Raw genomic sequence first — 20,243 nt, forward strand, 5'->3', positions numbered from 1 at the left:
TCCGGGGATGACAGCAGGACCGGTTCAGCAGACTCAGGCTCTTCTTGGGGTTGTGCAGCAGGTTCAGATGGCAGAGTAGCAAGGTTAGAAGTAGTGTGCATGGAAGACACAGATTGTACTGCCGTGGGCTTGATACCTCGAGCCAAAGTCTGACGCTCCTGATTTTGTTTCTGGAGGAACAGTTTAGAGAAGGCACAGGCAGTTCTAGGACGTCTAGGGAAGGTGCTCGTTAGTGTCCACTTGGCAGCTGTGGGAAGCAGAGCCCTGCTAGAGTTAATTACTTCCCTCTGCTTCTGTTTCTGGTGCTCTAGCGTGGAAGTTATTGAAGGCTTCTTAACCCGGTGAGTTCTGAGATTTTCAGAGCAAGTTTTTTCCAAAGTGTCCAGAGATGAAGTGCTAGAATGCTTAATCCATAAACTGTTACATGAAATAATGTTGTTAACTGGGCCAGAAGCTGAACACATGGTAGTAGAGCTGACTGTTCTCCCTAATGAAGCAGCTGGTCCTGTAGCTGAACAACAGGGGCACGGTTTGCCTGGTGGTAATAGGCAGGGAATACATGAACATTTCCACCATCCTGGCTTTGGAGTAGAACAGTTTAAACACTCTTGGTAGACAGAGACATTTCTCTTATTGCAGTTACTGCATGTCCAGTGTTCCTGACCAGCAAGTTGACAGGCTAGGCAGTTCTGATAGCTTGGGTAATTCAAGGTCTGACAGGAATTGCAGGTATAAAACTTTGAAGAAGGAGGCATCTTGTAATAGTGAAAAGTTGACTCACTGGTTTAGCACACAGACCTATCTCTTCCCCTGGAAATTTGGTGGCTTCGGCATACTGTTACGCTTGGGCTCCGGCCAGGGGTCGTGAACACCACCCAGCGGGGTGGCTCCAGGTGGAGAGAGACAGGAAAGGCTATAAACAGTGTCTGGGTCCAGGCTGGGTCAGGGCAGGCGGCAAGTAACAGTGTCTGGGCCCAGGCTGGGTCAGGGCAGGCGGCAAGTAGCAGTGTCTGGGTCCAGGCTGGGTCAGGGCAGGCGGCAAGTAGCAGTGTCTGGGTCCAGGCTGGGTCAGGGCAGGCGGCAAGTAGCAGTGTCTGGGTCCAGGCTGGGTCAGGGCAGGCGGCAAGTAGCAGTGTCTGGGTCCAGGCTGGGTCAGGGCAAGGCAGGTCAGAAGGCCCGTAGGCCACACACCCACACAGAAGGCCCGTAGGCCACACACCGTAAGCAGGGCAAGGCAGGTCAGAAGGCCCGTAGGCCACACACACACACAGAAGGCCCGTAGGCCACACTCAGTAAGCAGGGCAAGGCAGGTCAGAAGGCCCGTAGGCCACACACACACAGAAGGCCCGTAGGCCACACACAGTAAGCAGGGCAAGGCAGATCAGAAGGCCCGTAGGCCACACACACACAGAAGGCCCGTAGGCCACACACAGTAAGCAGGGCAAGGCAGATCAGAAGGCCCGTAGGCCACACACACACAGAAGGCCTGTAGGCCATGCAAGGCAAGGCAAGGCAAGGAATAAGGCCCGAAGGCCACGCAAGGCAAGGCAAGGCAAGGAATAAGGCCCGAAGGCCGCACAAGGCAAGGCAAGGAATAAGGCCCGAAGGCCACGCAAGGCAAGGCAAGGCAAGGAATAAGGCCCGAAGGCCGCGCAAGGCAAGGGAAGGTCCAGGGACCAAATGCACAGCAAGCAAGGAAGGCTAGAGCAGGGAGCCCAGGCGAGCTCGATGCCGAAGCCCTGAGGGAACTGTCAGGCAGGGTTATAAGGGACAGCCCAGAACATAGAGAGGAGAAGGGAGATGGACTGGGCCTGTCAGGAGATCCAGCTCTAGAGGGACCCCTGGTGGTGAGGCGGTTGCACAGCAGTCATAGCCGTAACAGTTTAATGACAAGATGTTTGAATCATTCAGGACTCCATAGATACAGAGAGCCCCATCATTCAAACATCTTGTCATTGAACTATGCCAGCATGAAGGAAGCAGCAAAGTACTGGCACTGCAGAAGGAAGAGCATCCGGTTGCAAGCTTATAAAAGATGCAAGGAGCAGGGAGGTAAGTGGAATAAAAAAAACGTGGGCAGCCACTTTCAAAAGTTTAAATGTGGATCCAGGCAGCAGAACATGGACTTGAGGGACCCCCAAGTTTGCTGGGGGGCAAGGGGAAGGAGTGTGGGGACACACAGATTGGGAGGAGAGGAAGAGTGGAGACTGAGGGAAGAAGGGGACACCCAGATTTGTTGCGTGAGGAGGAGGGGAGAGTGAGGACTTCTAGATTGTGGGGAGGGAGAGTAGAGTCTCAGGGTTTGGAGAAGGGAACAGCACCAGATTGGAGGGTGGGAGAGAAGGGAGCAGAGGTTTGTTGTGGTAGGGAGAGTGGAGAGTCAAATTTGTGGGTAGAGCAGGCACTCAGAGAATGAGCAGAGGAAAAGCAGGGTCTTGGGGACAGGTGGGGCGAACAGGGGTAGCAACTGGGTGGGGAGCTTGAATGAGGGTGTAATTAGATGGGTTGATAATTATGAGATGTGGCTGTGGCTGTGGATGTGAGATGTAGGATAGGAGAAGGGGTCTGAAAGGTGAGAAAAGGTTGGGATATGGTGTGAAGGACTTGGAGGGCTGCAGAGGGGTGAGAATTTGTTGCCAGAGGATGTGGTTAGTGCAGTTAGTATAGCTGTGTTTAAAAAAGGATTGGATAAGTTCTTGGAGGAGAAGTCCATTTCCTGCTATTAATTAAATTGACTTAGAAAATAGCCACTGCTAACTATTACTAGCAATGGTAACATGGAATAGACTTAGTTTTTGGGTACTTGCCAGGTTCTTTTGGCCTGGATTGGCCACTGTTGGAAACAGGATGCTGGGCTTGATGGACCCTTGGTCTGACCCAGTATGGCATGTTCTTATGTTCTTATGAGAGACAATTGAAAAAGATGGATTTTTGAAGGGGATGAGAGAAGGTAGAAATGGGGCAAGGAGAGGAGATTTTTATTTATGGCAGCATGGGGATTAGAAAGAGAAGCAGAGGGAGGGAATGACTGACAAGGAACTGGAGCTAGAGAGATGAAACTAAGGCTTAGGGCTAGGGAGGGGAGAGTACAGAGAATGGACAGAAGGCTCTTCTGGCTAGAGACACCACTGACATGCATAGCCAGCACCTCTTGACAATGGTGCAAAATATTTGCTGCTGTGCCTCCTGCTTTATGAACATGCTTTCTGCATGGACAGAGCATGGTAAGAGGCAGGTGTGGAGGAATCCATGGGATCCCCACTGGGATCAAACAAACAAAGCAGTTCCCTCATCACAGGTCATGTAGGCTTACTTCTTGATGACAGCTGCATGGGACTGTAAGGCAGAAATCATTTAAATAATATTTAAAAGTATTTTTACAGGATTGTTCATGGTGGGGAGGAAGCTGCTGGTTGTGATTGTTCAGTTGCTTAATTATTAGAATTGAGGGGGGAGGAGCTTATGGGCCCATGCCCCTTATCTTTTACATCCCTAGCAATGCCTTTGGGTACCTCTGCAGGAAGATACAAATATACCTCCATGCAACAAAATGCCACCTGCTGCAGGGCTCACCAATGCCATTTGGAAACGGGGATCTGGTGGGGAAGGAGTGGCTGAATTTCACTCCTGTCCTTTAGACTAGCAGATGGGCTAAGTGGTTTCAGGGGAACAGGGGATGTCCAGGGTGAGGGTATTTTGGTGGCGGCCATTTGAAAATGAAAAGAAACAACTTAACTTGTTATTATTTTGTTTTCAAAATGAAATAAATTGGAAATGTGTTTGAAATTTCCCATTTCGTTTCAAATGAAAGAACATCCCCATTGTCATTTAGAGTGTCCATCTGGCTCCAGTTTCTAAGGAACAGGTGAGTCAGTCCTGGTTTTTTCAACTCTTGTTTTCAAAGCCTCCTAGAAAGCTTTGAAATATTTAATATAGAAACCTTTGAATTACTCATGTTACAAAGTTTATAAACAATTCTACGGAAAGAAATTGGGTGTTCTGTGAAGAAAAGGCATTTGTATATTTTTACAAGGTTGCCAGGGGCTAGAGAGAAGTCTACAGAAAAAGCAGCTGATAACTATCAGGCAGTAACTCATTCTGACAGTGCATGACTGACTCTTGGTGACAGATAATTCCATTATCTGACGTATCATTGTTATTAATTGTTTCTCATATTGTAGTGTAATCCTGGCCCCATCCCAATAATTATAATAATCCAATATGCTAGGTCCTTTTTTATTTGTACCCGATAACATAATACTACAGACTAACTCTGTTTTCCATTATGTTTTCCCAATGCAACTCAATCAGCAATGATGAGAGAAGCTAAGGGTGCTATAAACAGTCATTTAAAGAAGCTGGATTGTGTGCTAGCAAGGATTTTATTTATTAAAACATTGTAATGCCATCAAAAACCCAGATCCATTTGTATTGTAGAATATTAATAAGGCATGTATATTTGCAGAAAACCTGCCCTGCTCGGATCTGTTATTGCTATTGCTTTTTACTGTGACTAGTTTAGTGCCATGAATGAGTCTTTAGGAATGGTAATAATAATAGTTAGTTTCTTTTGATACATTGCTGTAGGCTAACATTAATCAGAGCAAATAGAACAGCTTATACTACCAACTAACTTTCCTTGTGCCTTGGGCAAGTCACTTTTATCTCCCATTGACTCAGACTGTAAGCTTTTTGGGGCAGAGACTTATTGTACCTGAATACTAACAACACTCAGAAATAACGGCTGACAAATAAAAACAAACAAACATATAGAAATAGATATAGATATGAGGTGAGGTGATAACTCCCAAAAGTTAGTCAAGAGATGTATTAAGTTAAGCCTTTGTTGCCTTTTTCTCCCTCTCTTTTGATCCTCCATCAGACTGCACGTCCAGGCTGCTCAGGGGACCCTTGCCAGCCTTAAAGACCAATGGAGTGCGCCCTCCAAGCTACATCCTCAATATACTTTTTGTTTGTATTTGTTATCCTTTATTTCTGAGCATTCACGTAGAATAACACAATGGCCACACTATTTACTTATTTATTTAATTTAAAAATGTATACTCTGCACTATCACCAACTCTAGGTGAATTAGAAAAAAACGATCATAAAATCAGATCACAAACAACATTAGTTGACATCAAGTAAAACATAAAACAACAAGATCACTCTGAGCATCATTTAGAAAGGCAGGCTAGAAATTTTAAAGAAGTCCAAATTCATTCTAAGTGTGAAGAGGCCACTGTGGCTAGGAGAGTGTTGAGCGTATGACTGCATGAAGACCAGCATGTAGCAAACAGGAGTGAGAGTATAGTAGATGAGAACTCAGGTCTAAGAGAGTTTGTAATCTGTGCCTATCAAAATTCTGTCCACATACATCGGTTTCCTGCCAAGTAATGCTAATCAGCTGCCTAAGATTTGATTATAAATTTTTCCAAGGTCGGTGAAACTTTTATATGTACATCCTCAGTCAACACCATGAAGCCAAACTTTACATGGGGGGGAAGGGGTGTAGGGCTAAAAGTGATGATGAGAGATGCCGATGACAAAGAAACTGAGAGCTGAGATAAAAATAAAATAAAATTCAACGTCATTGAAGTGAAAGAACGTATATTTGCCAGAGGATGGGGAAATTAGGATTCCTCAGAAATGGAGGACTAGAAGGTACAGATGGATGTCTTGTACCAGGGAGTACTTGTTTGAAAATCTTGCTTGAAAATCTCAGGCTCATACTTAAAACATTGTTTTAAGTATGAGCCTGAGGAAGATTTAAAGGTGAATTTTAAAAGCCCAGGGTGCCAAAACGGGGAGGTATGTACACAAGTTGGACTCGTGCAGGTCGAGTGGATTTTAAAAGCCACCTGGATACGTGTGTACTTGCTGCTGTGCACAAAAATGAAAAATTCAAAAAAAGGGCGGAGTGTGGGCGTGGTCTGGGTGTTCCTGGATTCAAACTTGAAATTTGCTTGTAAAAACGTGCACTGGCATGCACCAGGTCCCCTGCAGTGTAACTTTACTTCTGCTATGGATAATGTGTAAGTTGTAAAACAAAAAATTCTAAGCGGATCAGCAGGGTTTTTAAAGTTTAGGTCTAATAGTGGAGAAGGGAGGCTATTAAACTAGGGGTATTTAGAAGTCCTATCCCTTAGTTGGGCGAACTGGGAATAAGCGGGGAAAACTGGTAATGGCTTCGGCGTGCATGTCTTTTAAAATCACCCCCACTTCCATGGTAGCAGCATTTACGCACATAGGGGCGGATTTTAAATGCCCTGCGCGCGTAAATCCGGCCGGATTTACGTGCGCAGGGCCCTCGCGCGCTGGCGCGCCTATTCTGCATAGGCTGCCGGTGCGCGCAGAGCCCCAGGACGCGCGTAAGTCCCGGGGCTTCGTAAAAGGGGCGGGGAGGGGGCGTGTTGGGGGCGTTCCCGAAATGACGCAGCGTTTCGGGGGCGTGACGCGGCGTTTCGGGGGTGGTCCCGGGGGCATGGCGCCGGCCCGGGGGCGTGGTCGAGGCCTCTGGACCAGCCCCTGGGTCGGGTGATGGCGCGCCAGCAGCCCGCTGGCGCTCGCAGATTTACATCTGCTTTTAGCAGGCGTAAATCGTGCAACAGAGGTAAGGGGGGATTTAGATAGGGCCGGGGGGGTGGGTTAGGTAGGGGAAGGGAGGGGAGGGGAGGGGAAGGTGGAGGGAGGGCGAAGAAAAGTTCCCTCTGAGGCCGCTCCGAAATCGGAGCGGCCTCAGAGGGAACAGGCAGCCGCGCTGGGCTCGGCGCGCGCAGGTTGCACAAATGTGCACCCCCTTGCGCGTGCCGACCCCGGATTTTATAAGATACGCACGGCTACACGCATATCTTATTAAATCCAGCGTACTTTTGTTTGCGCCTGGTGCGCAAACAAAAGTACGCGATCGCGCAAATTTTTAAAATCTACCCCATAGGCGTGTGTGCCCACTTAAAATTGCGCATTCGTGTGTAAGTTGTCAGGCTATTTCATAACATTTGCACAGATAACACATGTATGTTACAAAATGGTCACGTCCCTGGGTGCGGGCCGATGAACGCACTCGCTGATTTAAAAGTTGCCTTCTTAACTAGCAGCTTAACATCTTGAAAACAAAGGTTTGCTGCAATCATTTTCTCTGCCTTTTAAATATTTTCTTACAGTGGAACTTCCCTCTGCTGATGTTCGCCTGGAAGATTGCTCCAGCGCTGTGTTGCGGTAATACAGTTGTTATTAAACCAGCAGAACAAACACCACTCAGTGCCCTCTACATGGGAGCCCTCATCAAGGAGGTGAGAAGAAAGGATGGGTTAATATAAAAGGGTGGGGGTTTTTTTTTGCTTTTGTTGTCTTTTTCTTGCTCTCTTTTAATCCTCCATTCAGACTGCACATCCAGGCTGCTCAGGGGACCCTTGCCAGCCTTAAAGACCAATGGAGTGCACCCTCCAAGCTACATCCTCAATGCTGCTCATTGGTCATTAGGAGCCAAACTGTAGTAGCTGCTACCTTCCTCCCTCCCTCCCTCCGTCCTTCCCTCCCTCCTTCCAAGGGCCCCAGCACACCCTCTCCACAGTGCACCTAGACCCAGCTGGCCCTGATGGATGAGGGATCTGAGCCTGGATTCCACCACCCCTCTGACCTTCCCCTCCCCCCTCCCAATGTTGCAGCACCCAGCATTGCAGCCTGAGCCCACAAAACCTCCGTTTACAGGTCAGGAATCAGAGGGGATGTCTGCTTTCATTTCATTTACTTGTTCAAACTTCACACTGTAATTTCCATAATTATATTTTGATAGGCTGGGTTTCCACCAGGAGTTGTCAATATTTTGCCAGGATATGGTCCAACTGCTGGTGCAGCAATAGCTTCCCATACAGGCATAGACAAGATTGCTTTTACTGGATCTATAGAGGTAAGTGTGTTTGCTGTAATATAAGAATTCATGAATAGATACAGTGACCTACAGACAGTGAAGTACCTGTCACCAGCTGGTGCCATTCCTCAGAATAGGGGGGCTGTTGATAGTATTAAAGTATCATTGTGTTTTGCTTTTAAGAGAAAAAGCCTCTGTATTACAGTAAAGCAAAACATGTAAACCTTTATTATAGCCACAACTCTTTAAGAAAAATCCCTTTTCCAGACACAGTCCTGCCATCTTTGAGCCTGCCAGTGGCAAGCACAACGCATGTTGCTTTTATCTTCAGTTGCCTCACGCATTCCATCTTTGCATCCCCACATCCCATATGACTCTGCATTATGGGGTAGATTTTAAAAATTTGTGCGATCGCGTACTTTTGTTCGTGCACCAGGCATGAACAAAAGTACGCTGGATTTCATAAGATATCTTATAAAATCCGGGTCAGCGCGCGCAAGGGGGTGCACATTTGTGCAACCTGCGCGCGCCGAGCCCAGCGCGCGCTGCCTGTTCCCTCCGAGGCTGCTCCGAAATCAGAGCGGCCTCGGAGGGAACTTTCCTTCGCCCTCCCCAGCACCTTCCCTTCCCTTTCCCTACCTAACCCACCCCCCCGGCCCTATCTAAAACCCCCCCACCTTTGTCGGCAAAGTTACGCCTGCTGAAAGCAGGCAAAACTTTGTGCACGTCGGCCAGCAGCCCCGCTCCATGTTCCGGTCCCGGGGGCTGGTCCGGAGGCCGCGGCCACGCCCCCGGAACACCCTGGGCAAAAACCACGCCCGCGTCGCCGCCCCCGAAATGCGACACGCCCCCAAAACGCCGCGTCGCTCCGGGCACGCCCCCGACACACCCCTTTTACAAAGCCCCAGGACTTACACGCATCCTGGGGCTCTGCGCGCACCGGCGGCCTATGAAAAAAAAGTGATGCAGTGCCCAAAATTGAAAAAAGTTTGTAAAATGATAGTACAATACAACATTTGCATGTCTTACACATTCTGGAATCTCACACAAAACCATGTTATTCAAATCTTGATTTAAATACCCTGAGGGGAGAGCATGTGAAGTAGAAGTCCAAAGCCTTCCTCCTGGGATAAAATCTTCTTGATGTCTCCTCCAAGTGTATACAAGTCCAAGTTTTTACAGCATGATCAGTTTCAGGATTCAGCTCTGTTGTCCTTTCCTTGATACCTGGATTCGTTTATTTTTATTGCAATCTGTGATCATGCTTCAGTGAACCACGCCTATCTGAAAATACTAGGATTATGAGTAAAGGTTAAGATCCAATCACAGTTTTATGGTTTAATTTTATTTGGGCTATGTTGCAATTTTATTCTATATCTCCATATGATGCCAGGGTGGGTTTCCAATGTGGATAAGCATAGCAGTTCCCTAATTTACACAGATTCACAAAGTGGGCATGGTTAAGAATGCAGGCTTGCTGACTGGCTCTGTTTTTGTTTCGGTTTTTTTAGGACACGCTATTCCAAGGCTGTATACATCAATGTTTGTAGCTCATGTTTTTTCTTAAGCAAATCAGAACTGCAAGCAATGGGTAAAACCATGGCTGGATTTATTTGTCCTGAAAAAAAACAAAACAGAGCCTGTCGGTAACCCTATAGGGAACATTTAAAACCCTAATGTCATCTCAGGAATTAATTATAAATAGGACTTCTGTTTTTAGGTTTTAACCAATAAATACTGCTATAACACCCTAGTGCAAAATAAATTAAGCCAGTGTTTATTGGAGAAACACTGTCTCCTCTCCACCTGTACTCTTTCAGTGGTCCTCCCCTCCCATCACCTTTTGCCTGCCTTAGATCTGCTGCTCTGCCTTTGCTTTTGTTCTGCTCTGACAAAGCGTTCTTCCTTCCAGTGGGAAGAGAGACTTACCTGGAGAGGGGCATGGGAAAGGCAATGTGAAGAAGGTTAGGGGAAATTTAATGAACTCCATAGGTACACCTTTCAGTCTTGTGATTGCAGCTCTAGACAGTTTCCCTTTCAATAGGCATTTGGACTGCAAAGTCGTGGGTTTTGCCATAACCCAGTGCTTCCCTTTAAGAACCTAAACTAATAGAAAGTGAAAAGCATTTGCTCATAAAAGAGCCACACATGAAGAAATGAAGCTGGACCAGCTGGAACATTTTACTGCAGTCAGTGTAAACTGTTCCGTATTGTTTGTGATTTTCTGTAACAAAATGCTTCATATTGCACCGCTGTTAAATAATGTAGTTATAATTTGTAAACAGATGGAACTAGATTTTCCCCATAAAGGAAAACAAGCCAAGAAACGGGAAATATTTGTTCTCTTTCCTGTCTCCCCCAGTAGCCTGCTTCAGTGATAAGCATTGCTTGGCTCCTGAGTCACCTTAATCCACCGCTAGTAAATTCCCCTGCGAGTAACTCCTACAGGTACCGCGTTTATACAAAGTTAATTCATTATCTTTACAAGTTAGTTAATGGTAAACCATGCCAGCCAAAAGCCAGAAGTGGTCAGGCCTAAGTGCCTGAAGTTTTCCTTAATCTCAGATCCCAATCATTTACTTAAAACCCCTTGAGGAGAAATATTAAACACATTAACTCTAAAACCAATGAGCAGTTTCTGTATCTTTTGCTAGCAGGGCAATCAGAATTGTAGCTCTCTGGGAAACCCTACTAAGTCCTTCCAGAGTCAGAGAGAAGGTGAAGGGGGACCATGTTTTAACAAGGGGCTGTAAAGTAGTGATTGGTGCAGAAGAGAGCAGGAAAGTGCAACAGGCCTGGAAGGTCCAGCATCACCTTTCAATTTTTCCAGTCTCAGAAAATATCTTTCTTTTTTCAAAAGCTCTTTGAGCAAAGTCCAGGAGCTTTCTAAATTGCACAGCAGCCCTGCTTCCTCTCCCAAACTACTGAAACCTTTCTATGTTCCCAGCTGGCTTTCTCCACTACTTTGGTACATTCCAACCACTTCCTGTGAGTTTCGAAGCCAGATTTGATGAAGTGAAAAATATTACAAAATTGAATCCTCACTTCATAGAGATAAGACCTAATAACATACTAAATCTAATAGCTCCACTGGAGCAAGAGACGAACGTTGATAAAGGCAAGAGGTCTATCAATAAGTTTGAATTAATTGACTAATGCATACATTAGTTAAGGCTTCTTTTTTTTTTTCTTCTGATGTTTAGTTTAATACTGAAACAAAGACAGCATTAAATATTTTATCCAAGGCACTTCCCTGGACTGGTGGTAAGAAAATGGTCCTCTAGCAAAATTGTACCTACAGTGGAATTCAGAGCACAAGATGATGTTTTTAGGAATTGGCTTGACCTTTGGAAAATGCTTTCCTATTGTGTGATGGCAATGCCGGGATAAAAAAATCATCTCAGATCCTTTGCATTTTTAACCATACTGTAACTAAACGTGTAAAAAAAAAAAAAAAAAAGTAGAGGATCTATTTTCAGCAGCTCTCCAGCCTGCAAAGTTAGCCAAATATACATGGCTACCTTAAAAGTTTATCTGGCTAACTTTAGGACTGCTATTCACCAGTGTTAGCCAGATATTGCTGAAAATCAGTGCTTGTCTGACTAAATTAACCGGATAGCTGGCTCCTCCCTGGAATTCCCCCGCTCCACCCCCAAGCTAGCCAGGTATCTTTTCAGCTGGATTACATATTACCTGGCTAGCTTGGGGCTGATCAGTGTGGCTGAATATTGGCCTTGGGATTTTTAACTAGCACTCAGCAGATATGACATGATGGAGGTCATTTTCAAAGGAGTTATGCGTGTAAATGTAACATATTATTGTAGCAATTTTCAAAAGCCCATTTATCCATGTAAAGTGCACTTACACATTAATATCCTATGGACAATTCAATGGCATATTACTGCAGCAATTTTCAAACGCTCAGATGAGTAAAGTGTATTTAAACATGTGGGGGCGGATTTTAAGAGCCCTGCTCGCGTAAATCCGCCCGGATTTACACGAGCAGGGCCCTGCGCGCCGGTGCGCCTATGTTCAACAGGCCTACCGGCGCGCGCAGAGTCCCGGGACTCGCGTAAGTCCCGAGGTTTTCCGAGGGGGGCGTGTCGGGGCCGTGTCGGGGGCGGAGCCGAGCGGAGTGCCGTTTTCGGGGCGGGATGCAGCGTTTCGGGGGCGGGCCCGGGGGCGTGGTTTCGGCCCGGGGCGGTCCGGGGGGTGGCCGCGCCCTCCGGAACCGCCCCCGGGTTGCGTCTAGGCACGCTAGCGGCCCGCTGGTGCGCGGGGATTTACTTCTCCCTCTGGGAGGCGTAAATCCCCCAACAAAGGTAGGAGGGGGGGTTTAGACAGGGCCAGGGGGGTGGGTTAGGTAGAGGAAGGGAGGGGAAGGTGAGGGGAGGGCGTTAGCGAATTCCCTCCGAGGCCGCTCCGATTTCGGAGCGGCCTTGGAGGGAACGGAGGTAGGCTGCGCGGCTCGGCGCGCGCCGGCTACACGAAATCGGTAGCCTTGCGCGCGCCGATCCAGGATTTTAGCGGATACGCGCGGCTACGCGCGTATCTACTAAAATCCCGGGTACTTTTATTTGCGCCTGATGCGCCTACAAAAGTACGCGAGGGCGCCCTTTTTATAAATCTACCCCGTGAAACCCAATTTTAAGCATGTAAATGCTTTTTAAAATCAGGCCCTTACACACATAAAACCTATTGACAATTCAATAGCAAATATTGTAGCAATTTTCAAAAATGTATTTGTGTGTGTAAACCCCAGTTATAAGCATGTAAATTATTTTGAATATTACTTCCAAAAGCTACAGAGCATCCTCATGTAGGCATTGTTACAACATGATTTTTATTTTTGGATGCCCCCAGCCAGCCAGCAGGATAAATGTCTGATTCAGGAGACCAACATTAGTATCTTGTATTGTGATCATTCTGCTATATGCAGTCTGGGAATACAGGATAAACAGTGTAGAGTGCTGTCAGGGAAATAAAATATTTTATTTATTTATTTATTTATTTATTTATTTATTTAAGAGGTTTTATACACCGATGCTCATGAAAAATCATATCGCGTCGGTTTACATATAACTTTAGTTGGAATTACAATAAACAGGGGAGTTTAACCTGGAAAAAACAACTCTGGGGAGAGTCACAAACAAGAATAGAGGTGGAGGAAGAGTAATAGCGTTAATAACATTAACAATTAAAGTAACAATAATGATATCTGTGTTAAGTCATGCGGTTAGGTGAAAGAGTCTTATGGCGTGCTTCAGTTCTTCAGGGAAACGCTTGACTGAAGAGCCAGGTCTTAAGCTTTTTTTGAATGTCTTTTGGCAGGTTTCTAAGCGCAGGTCAGGTGGTAGAGAATTCCATTGTGTGGGCCCTGCTGTGGAGAGGGCCCTTTTTCTGAGAGTGGTCTTGGAGGGATGAGCGTGGAGTGTGCCTTTGTGTGCTGCTCTTATAGGTCTGGCTGACGTGTGTAGTCGAAGCGGGAAGATTAGATCCAGTGGGGTCTGCATGTGGATATATTTGTGGATCAGCATTAGAGCTTTGTAAATGATTCTGAATTTGACGGGGAGCCAGTGTAAGCTCTTTAGAACCGGAGAAATATGTTCATTTCTTTTGGTATTCGTCAGAATCCTTGCCGTGGCGTTCTGTAGCATCTGTAAGGGTTTTGTAGTGGAAGCAGGAAGGCCGAGTAGGAGAGAGTTGCAGTAGTCAATTTTAGAAAATATGATAGCTTGAAGTACCGAGCGGAAGTCGTGGGTGTGCAGGAGGGGTTTAAGCTTTTTTAGAATTTGCAGTTTGTAGAAACCTTCCTTAGTTGTATTATTGATAAATGATTTGAGGTTCAGCCTGTTGTCGAGTTTGACTCCGAGGTCCCTCACATGTGTGGTGGAAGTCAAGTTGGGAGCCAGTAGGTTGCTGAGGGCCAAATTGTTATCATTTTGCGAGATGAGTAAGAGTTCAGTTTTAGAAGTATTAAGAACTAAGTTTAGGCTGGATAATAGGAGGTTGATGGAGTGTAAACAGCTGTTCCAGAAGTCGAGGGTTTTTTTCAAGGATTCGATGACTGGAATAAGAATCTGGACATCATCCGCGTAGATAAAGTGAGTAAGTTTTAGATTTGAGAGAAGCTGGCAGAGGGGGAGAAGGTAGATATTGAACAATGTAGGGGAAAGCGATGACCCTTGTGGAACTCCAAGTGTTGAATTCATAGGTTGAGATTCCTTGTTGTTTATTCTGACCTTAAATTTCCTGTTGTGGAGGAAGGATTTAAACCAACTGAGGACAGTTCCTGCTATGCCGATGTTGGAGAGACTTTTTATTAAGATGGAGTGATTCACAGTGTCGAATGCCGCTGAGATATCCAGTAAGGCCAAGAGGTATGTTGTTTTTTTATCGAGGCCTAGGAGTATGTTGTCTGTAAGTGAGATTAGAAGGGATTCCGTGTTCCTTGCTTTGCGGAAACCAAACTGAGCAGGGGTGAGGATTTTGTGTTCCTCCAGGTATTCAGAAAGCTGTTTGTTGACAATTTTCTCCAGGAGTTTGGCGATGAATGGGAGGTTGGCAATTGGTCGAAAGTTTGCTGGGTCGGTTGGATTTAAGTTAGGTTTCTTTAGCAGGGGTTTAATGGAGGCGAGTTTGAGAGAATCTGGAACTGAGCCATGAGATAGCGAGCAGTTGATAATTTCGGCGAGAGGCTTAGCAATTGTATTAGGAATGTTGAGCAGTAATTTAGAAGGGATGGAGTCAGTTGGATGGTAGGCAGGTTTCATCTTTTTTAGAATATTTTCTATTTCGAGGGAGGAAGTGTATTCGAATGAATTGAAATATCCCAGGTGAAGGAAATGTAATTATAAGACCAAAACAGGAAGGAACAGGAAGGAACAGGCAAGTTAATATATTGAAGTGTCAGTGGGATAAGAATAATTAAAATAGTTTATTTACTGCCTAATAGTAACCAAAAGTAAAACTGCCTAGAAAACGTTTAAGACATGGGAATGATTTACCAGAGGCACTCCGAGCTGCACCAACGTGTGCATCCTTTAAGAAGGAGTTAAAAACTAAGTTTATTCAGGCTTGCCTTCAGTGACAGCGGAGATCTAACTTTCTTATATAATGTGGCTTTTATCTGATTGTCCTGTATTTTTATGCTTATTTTTATTTGAATTACATTTTATGTATATCTCTGTAAACCACCATGAACGGTAGAGATGCATGTGGTTTAGATATTTTTTCAATAAATGTATGTTATAGATGCAGGCTGGGGTGAAACCTTTTGCAAACAGAGCCCTTGGTATTCTGAGATGGCCTGAGATCTGTTGATGATTTTTAATATATGCAGATGAAAAGAGGGTAATGAGCCTGGAATTCTTTACCCTGAACAAATTAGGGCAGAGTTGGTTGTATGAAAAGATTATCCTGGTAGTGTAACTGGCAGTGTAACTAGTGAAAAATAATAGCCAGTTATATTTTTTATTCTGTATTGATTATCAATTTATTTTATGATGATATTCCATTTTTGTAATGGGAACTGTATTATATTGGAAGGGATTGTTTTTATTTTAGTTACATGATTTGGTCATCGCTTCCCTGGTGAAAGTAGGAAAGTGGGGGGAATTACATGAAGTGTTATTTTTGTATTTATGATATTATGGGCATATTTAAAAAATCTGCCTCCTGATAGGTTCATCTCTAATAGCACAGCATAACTTCATAAATTGCAATGTCGGCTAAAACCACATTTGTGCATCTGCGTATGGTTAGCTACTTGTTTTATTTATTTGAAATCAATGTTGCAGTTTGGGAAGCTGCAGTCCGGGAGTGAACCCTTGGGCCGAACTACCCCAATGGTAGGGCAGGTCGGGAGGTGGAGCCACAGGCCGAGGTATTCACCCGGGAACCAGGAACCCCCAACCCCCCAGGAGGAGCCCGTAGGGTCCTGGAACCTTGGGACTTAGGAGAACAGTCTGAGTCTCTATAGTAGAAGAAGGCCTAGGCAGAGAATATGATAAGGTAGTCCAATAGGAATGCGGTAGTCTGCGGGCTAGTTGGGTCAGACGTGTACTGGAGCAGACCGTGAGCAGAACCAGAGGCTGTAGCGTGCTGAGGACTGGAGCAAGCTATGAGCAGGAACGAAGTTTGTAGTGAGCTGAGAACTGGAAAAGACTGTGAGCAGGAACGGGGTCTGAGGCGTGCTGTGAGCTGAAGCAAGCGGTGAGCAGGAACGGAGTCTGTAGCGTGCTGAGAACTGAAGCAAGCGGTGAGCAGGAACGGAGACTGTAGCGTGCTGGGAGTTGAAGCAAGCGGTGAGCAGGAACGGAGTCTGTAGCTTGCTGAGAACTGGAACAGACTGTGAGCAGGAACGGAGTCTGTAGCGTGCTGTGAGCTGAAGCAAGCTGTGAGCTGAAGCAAGCTGTGAGCAGGAACGAAGACGAACCCAGGTCAAAGGCTGGCAGCAGACAGGAGCGGGATCCGGTACAGGCTGTAGTCGGTGGCTGGCGGCGAGCAGAAACGAAGTCAGGTACAGGCTGAAGTCAAAGGCAGGCGGCAGGCAGGAGCGAAGTCAGGAACAGGCTGAAGTCAAGTCAGGAACGTGAAACAAACGAAGCGCAACTCAGAACTACTAACCAGTAGCGAACCTCGTTGCAAGGCAATAAGACGGTAACCGAATGCCGGTTAAATCAGGCTTGGGGCGTGGCGTCGTTAGCCCGGGCGGGGCCAGCCTTCCGGCGGCTGTGCGTCCATAGTGCGCGTCCTCACGCGCGCGCGTGGTGGCAGGAAGATGGGCCGGTAATGGCGGACGCCCTAGGAGGCCGGCAGAGCCGCGGGAGCGGCGTTTCCACCACTGCAGGTAAGCGCAGTGCAGAGTGGATAGGGGGGAAGCGGTGGAGACCGCAACAGTACCCCCCCCTTTACGGGTTTTTCTGGATGTTCCCGGTGGAACTGATGCAAGAGGTCTTTGTCCAGGATATTGCGGCTGGGTTCCCAGGTGTTATCTTCGTCACCACAGCCCTCCCAGGCCAGTAGGTATTCCCATCTACGGTTGTGGAAGCGGATATCTAGGACCTCCCGCACTTGATACGTGGGATCATCATCGATGGTCGTGGCCGAAGGATCCGGAGGTGTGCGGTGGTACCGGGAGAGGACCACAGGCTTGAGCAACGATGCATGAAAGACATTGTGGACCCAGAAGGAAGATGGTAATCTTAGCCGATAGGACACCAGGCCCACTCGTTCAGCGATTCGGAATGGTCCGCAGAACTTCGGGGCAAATCTCCGAGAGGGAAGTCGGAGGTGCAGGTTCTTAGTGCTGAGCCAGACTCTATCCCCAGGCTGGTACGTGGGAGCTGGTCGGCGATGGCGATCGGCCGTCTGTTTGGCCTTAGCGGCCGCGCGGAGTAACTATCTTTGTGTCATGTGCCACAACGTCTGGAGCTGCTGGGCTGTTACCTGAACAGCGGGTGAGGCACTGGGAGCCTCCAACGGCAGCGGAGGCCGTAAGGGCTTTCCGTACACCAGATGGAATGGAGACTTGCCAGTAGCAGCATGGACTTGATTGTTATATGCGAATTCGGCCCAAGGCAGGAGTTCAGCCCAATTGTTTTGTCTCTCGTTAATGAAGGCCCGGAGGTATGCCTTCAAGGTCCTATTCATCCTCTCGGTCTGTCCGTTGCTTTGAGGATGGAAGGCTGTGGAGAAACTGAGCTTTACCTTAAAGCATCGGCAAAGCGCTTTCCAGTAGCGGGCAACAAACTGAGAGCCTCTGTCCGACACTATGTCCTGAGGAAGTCCATGGAGCTTGAAGATATGTTGGGCAAAGAGATGGGCCAACTCGGGTGCAGAGGGAAGCTTCGGAAGAGGAACTAGATGGACCATTTTCGAAAAACGGTCAACCGTGACCCAGGTGACCGTATGCCCATCAGACGGAGGTAAGTCTACTACGAAGTCCGTAGCTATGTGGGTCCATGGTTCGGTGGGGACCGGAAGCGGGTGGAGGAGCCCGCAAGGGGAGCCGGGATTGGGCTTCTGGCGGACACAGTTGGGGCATGAGGCTACATAGGAAGCGACATCACGCCGGATGTTAGGCCACCAGTAATACCGGTTAACAAGTTCCAGGGTCCTTTCTCGTCCAGCGTGTCCTCCGATCAAGGAGTTGTGAGCCCAACGTAGGGCGGTCAACCGGTCCTGGCGCGAGAGCACCGTCCTGTCTTGGGAGAGGATAGTCATGGCAGACAGACGGACCTTAGCAGGGTCCAAGATGAATTGAGGTGGCTCATGATCCTCTTTGGCACAGGAGGTGCGAGACAGGGCATCTACCCGGAGGTTCTTGGTCGCAGGGCGATACTGTAATACAAAGTTGAACCGACTGAAAAACAAGGCCCAGCGGGCTTGGCGAGGGTTCAATCGTTGAGCCTGAGTCAGGAATTCTAGATTTTTGTAATCCGTGTAAACGGTAGTGGTGTGCAAGGAGCCCTCGAGCCACTGTCTCCATTCTTCAAAGGCGAGTTTTATTGCCAGAAGCTCTTTATCCCCGATGGAGTAATTGCATTCAGCGGGCGAGAACTTCCTGGAGAAGTACGAGCAAGGAAGGAGTTGTCCAGAGTCCAGTGCTGACTGAGGACCGCTCCCACTGCGATACTGGAGGCATCGACCTCCACGATGAATGGTCGTGAGGGGTCCGGGTGCCGGAGGCAGACGTCTGAGAGGAAGGCCTCCTTGAGATCAGAGAAGGCTGCAACCGCAGCATCAGGCCAGTGTTTAACATCAGCTCCTTTTCGGGTCAGGGCTGTGAGGGGAGCCACTCGGTGAGAGTATCGTGGGATAAAATGTCTATAAAAGTTCGCAAAGCCCAGAAACCGTTGGAGGGCTTTAAGACCCGAGGGCCGGGGCCATTTTGTAATGGCCGCTACTTTTTCTGGGTCCATACAGAAGCCGGTGGCGGAGATAATGTAGCCCAAGAAAGGCAAAGACTCTGCCTCGAATACACATTTCTCCAATTTGGCATATAGACGGTTAGCTCGGAGGGCCTGGAGGACCTGTCGGACATGCTGGCAGTGAGAGTCCATATCTTTAGAGTATATTAGTACGTCGTCTAAATAGATTATCATGTGGGAATGGAGCATCTCTCGGAGCACCTCGTTCATGAGGTGCTGGAAGACGGTGGGGGCATTACAGAGCCCGAAGGGCATCACGAGGTACTCGTAATGCCCGTCTCTGGTGTTGAACGCCATCTTCCATTCGTCCCCTGGACGTATGCGGACAAGGTTGTAGGCCCCTCTAAGGTCCAGCTTCGTAAAGATGCGAGCCCCTTGGAGACGATCCAGCAGTTCCGGAATAAGCGGGAGAGGGTACCGGTCCCGCTTGGTGATGGCGCTGAGACCGCGGTAATCAATACACGGCCGAAGCGAGCCATCCTTCTTGGCCACGAAAAAGAATCCGGCACCTGCCGGTGAACGGGATGGACGGATGAACCCCTTGGCAAGGTTCTCCGAGATGTACTGGGACATTGCCTTGGTCTCGGGCAATGACAGAGGGTACACTCGGCCAAGGGGCGGTGTGGTACCTGGAATCAGGTCAATGGGACAGTCGAACGGCCTGTGTTCAGGAAGAATCTCCGCCATCTCTTTGGAGAAGACATCTTGGAAACTTTGGTAGGGCTCAGGCAGAAGGTGCGAGGAGCAGAGATGCAGAGACTGAGGAGGACGTGGGAGGTGTAGGCATCGTTCAAAGCAGGCAGAACCCCAGCTGACTAATTGGAAATCATCCCATCTAATGACGGGGGAGTGCTGACGAAGCCACGGAAGTCCCAATATCAGCGGATGCACTGCTCGTTCCAGGACAAGTAAAGAGATCTCTTCGGAGTGAAAGAGACCCATCTGCAAAGTCACTGGTACCGTGGAACAGGAGATAATCCCAGGAAGCAAAGTCCCTCGGATCGAGAAGATCCGTAGAGGGGGAACCTTTGGTACGGTGGGCAGGGCAAGTTGTGTCACCAGCTCGGCCACTATAAAGTTCCCCTCAGCTCCAGAATCGACGAAGGCCCGAATCTGGATTTCCCCACCGGGGTATTTGAGGGTTACAGGAAGTGTGCAGAGAGGAGCTGATCCGGTAGTGCCTAGGTGTAGCTCCTCGGTATAACCTAGGCACGAGTGTTTCCCGGACGCTCAGTGCATGATGACAGGTAATGTCCTTTGCCTCCACAATATAGGCAGAGGCCCAGAGAGCGCCGTCGGTTCCTTTCTTCTGGGGTAAGTGGTGACCTGCCCAGTTGCATTGGTTCGGATGCAGGGGTAGAATCCCTCAGCGGGGGTGACCTGGAGGAGACCGGCAGGCGATGCAAACTTCTACTAGACGAACGGTTCTCTCTGTCCCG

The 20,243-nt window shown here is 47.7% G+C and overlaps 1 protein-coding gene across 1 annotated transcript in view; it reads left to right on the forward strand.

The window, feature by feature from the left end:
• Positions 1-20,243, forward strand: part of ALDH1A2 (aldehyde dehydrogenase 1 family member A2) — a 177,241-nt gene that overhangs the window by 105,516 nt on the left and 51,482 nt on the right. The window contains exons 7-8 of the mRNA XM_029574784.1: positions 7,164-7,292; positions 7,796-7,909. Coding sequence (XP_029430644.1) covers positions 7,164-7,292; positions 7,796-7,909 — 243 coding nt within the window. The remainder of the gene's footprint in view (positions 1-7,163; positions 7,293-7,795; positions 7,910-20,243) is intronic.

This window comes from Rhinatrema bivittatum, chromosome 13, assembly GCF_901001135.1.
Source record: "Rhinatrema bivittatum chromosome 13, aRhiBiv1.1, whole genome shotgun sequence".
Lineage (NCBI taxonomy): Eukaryota > Metazoa > Chordata > Amphibia > Gymnophiona > Rhinatrematidae > Rhinatrema > Rhinatrema bivittatum.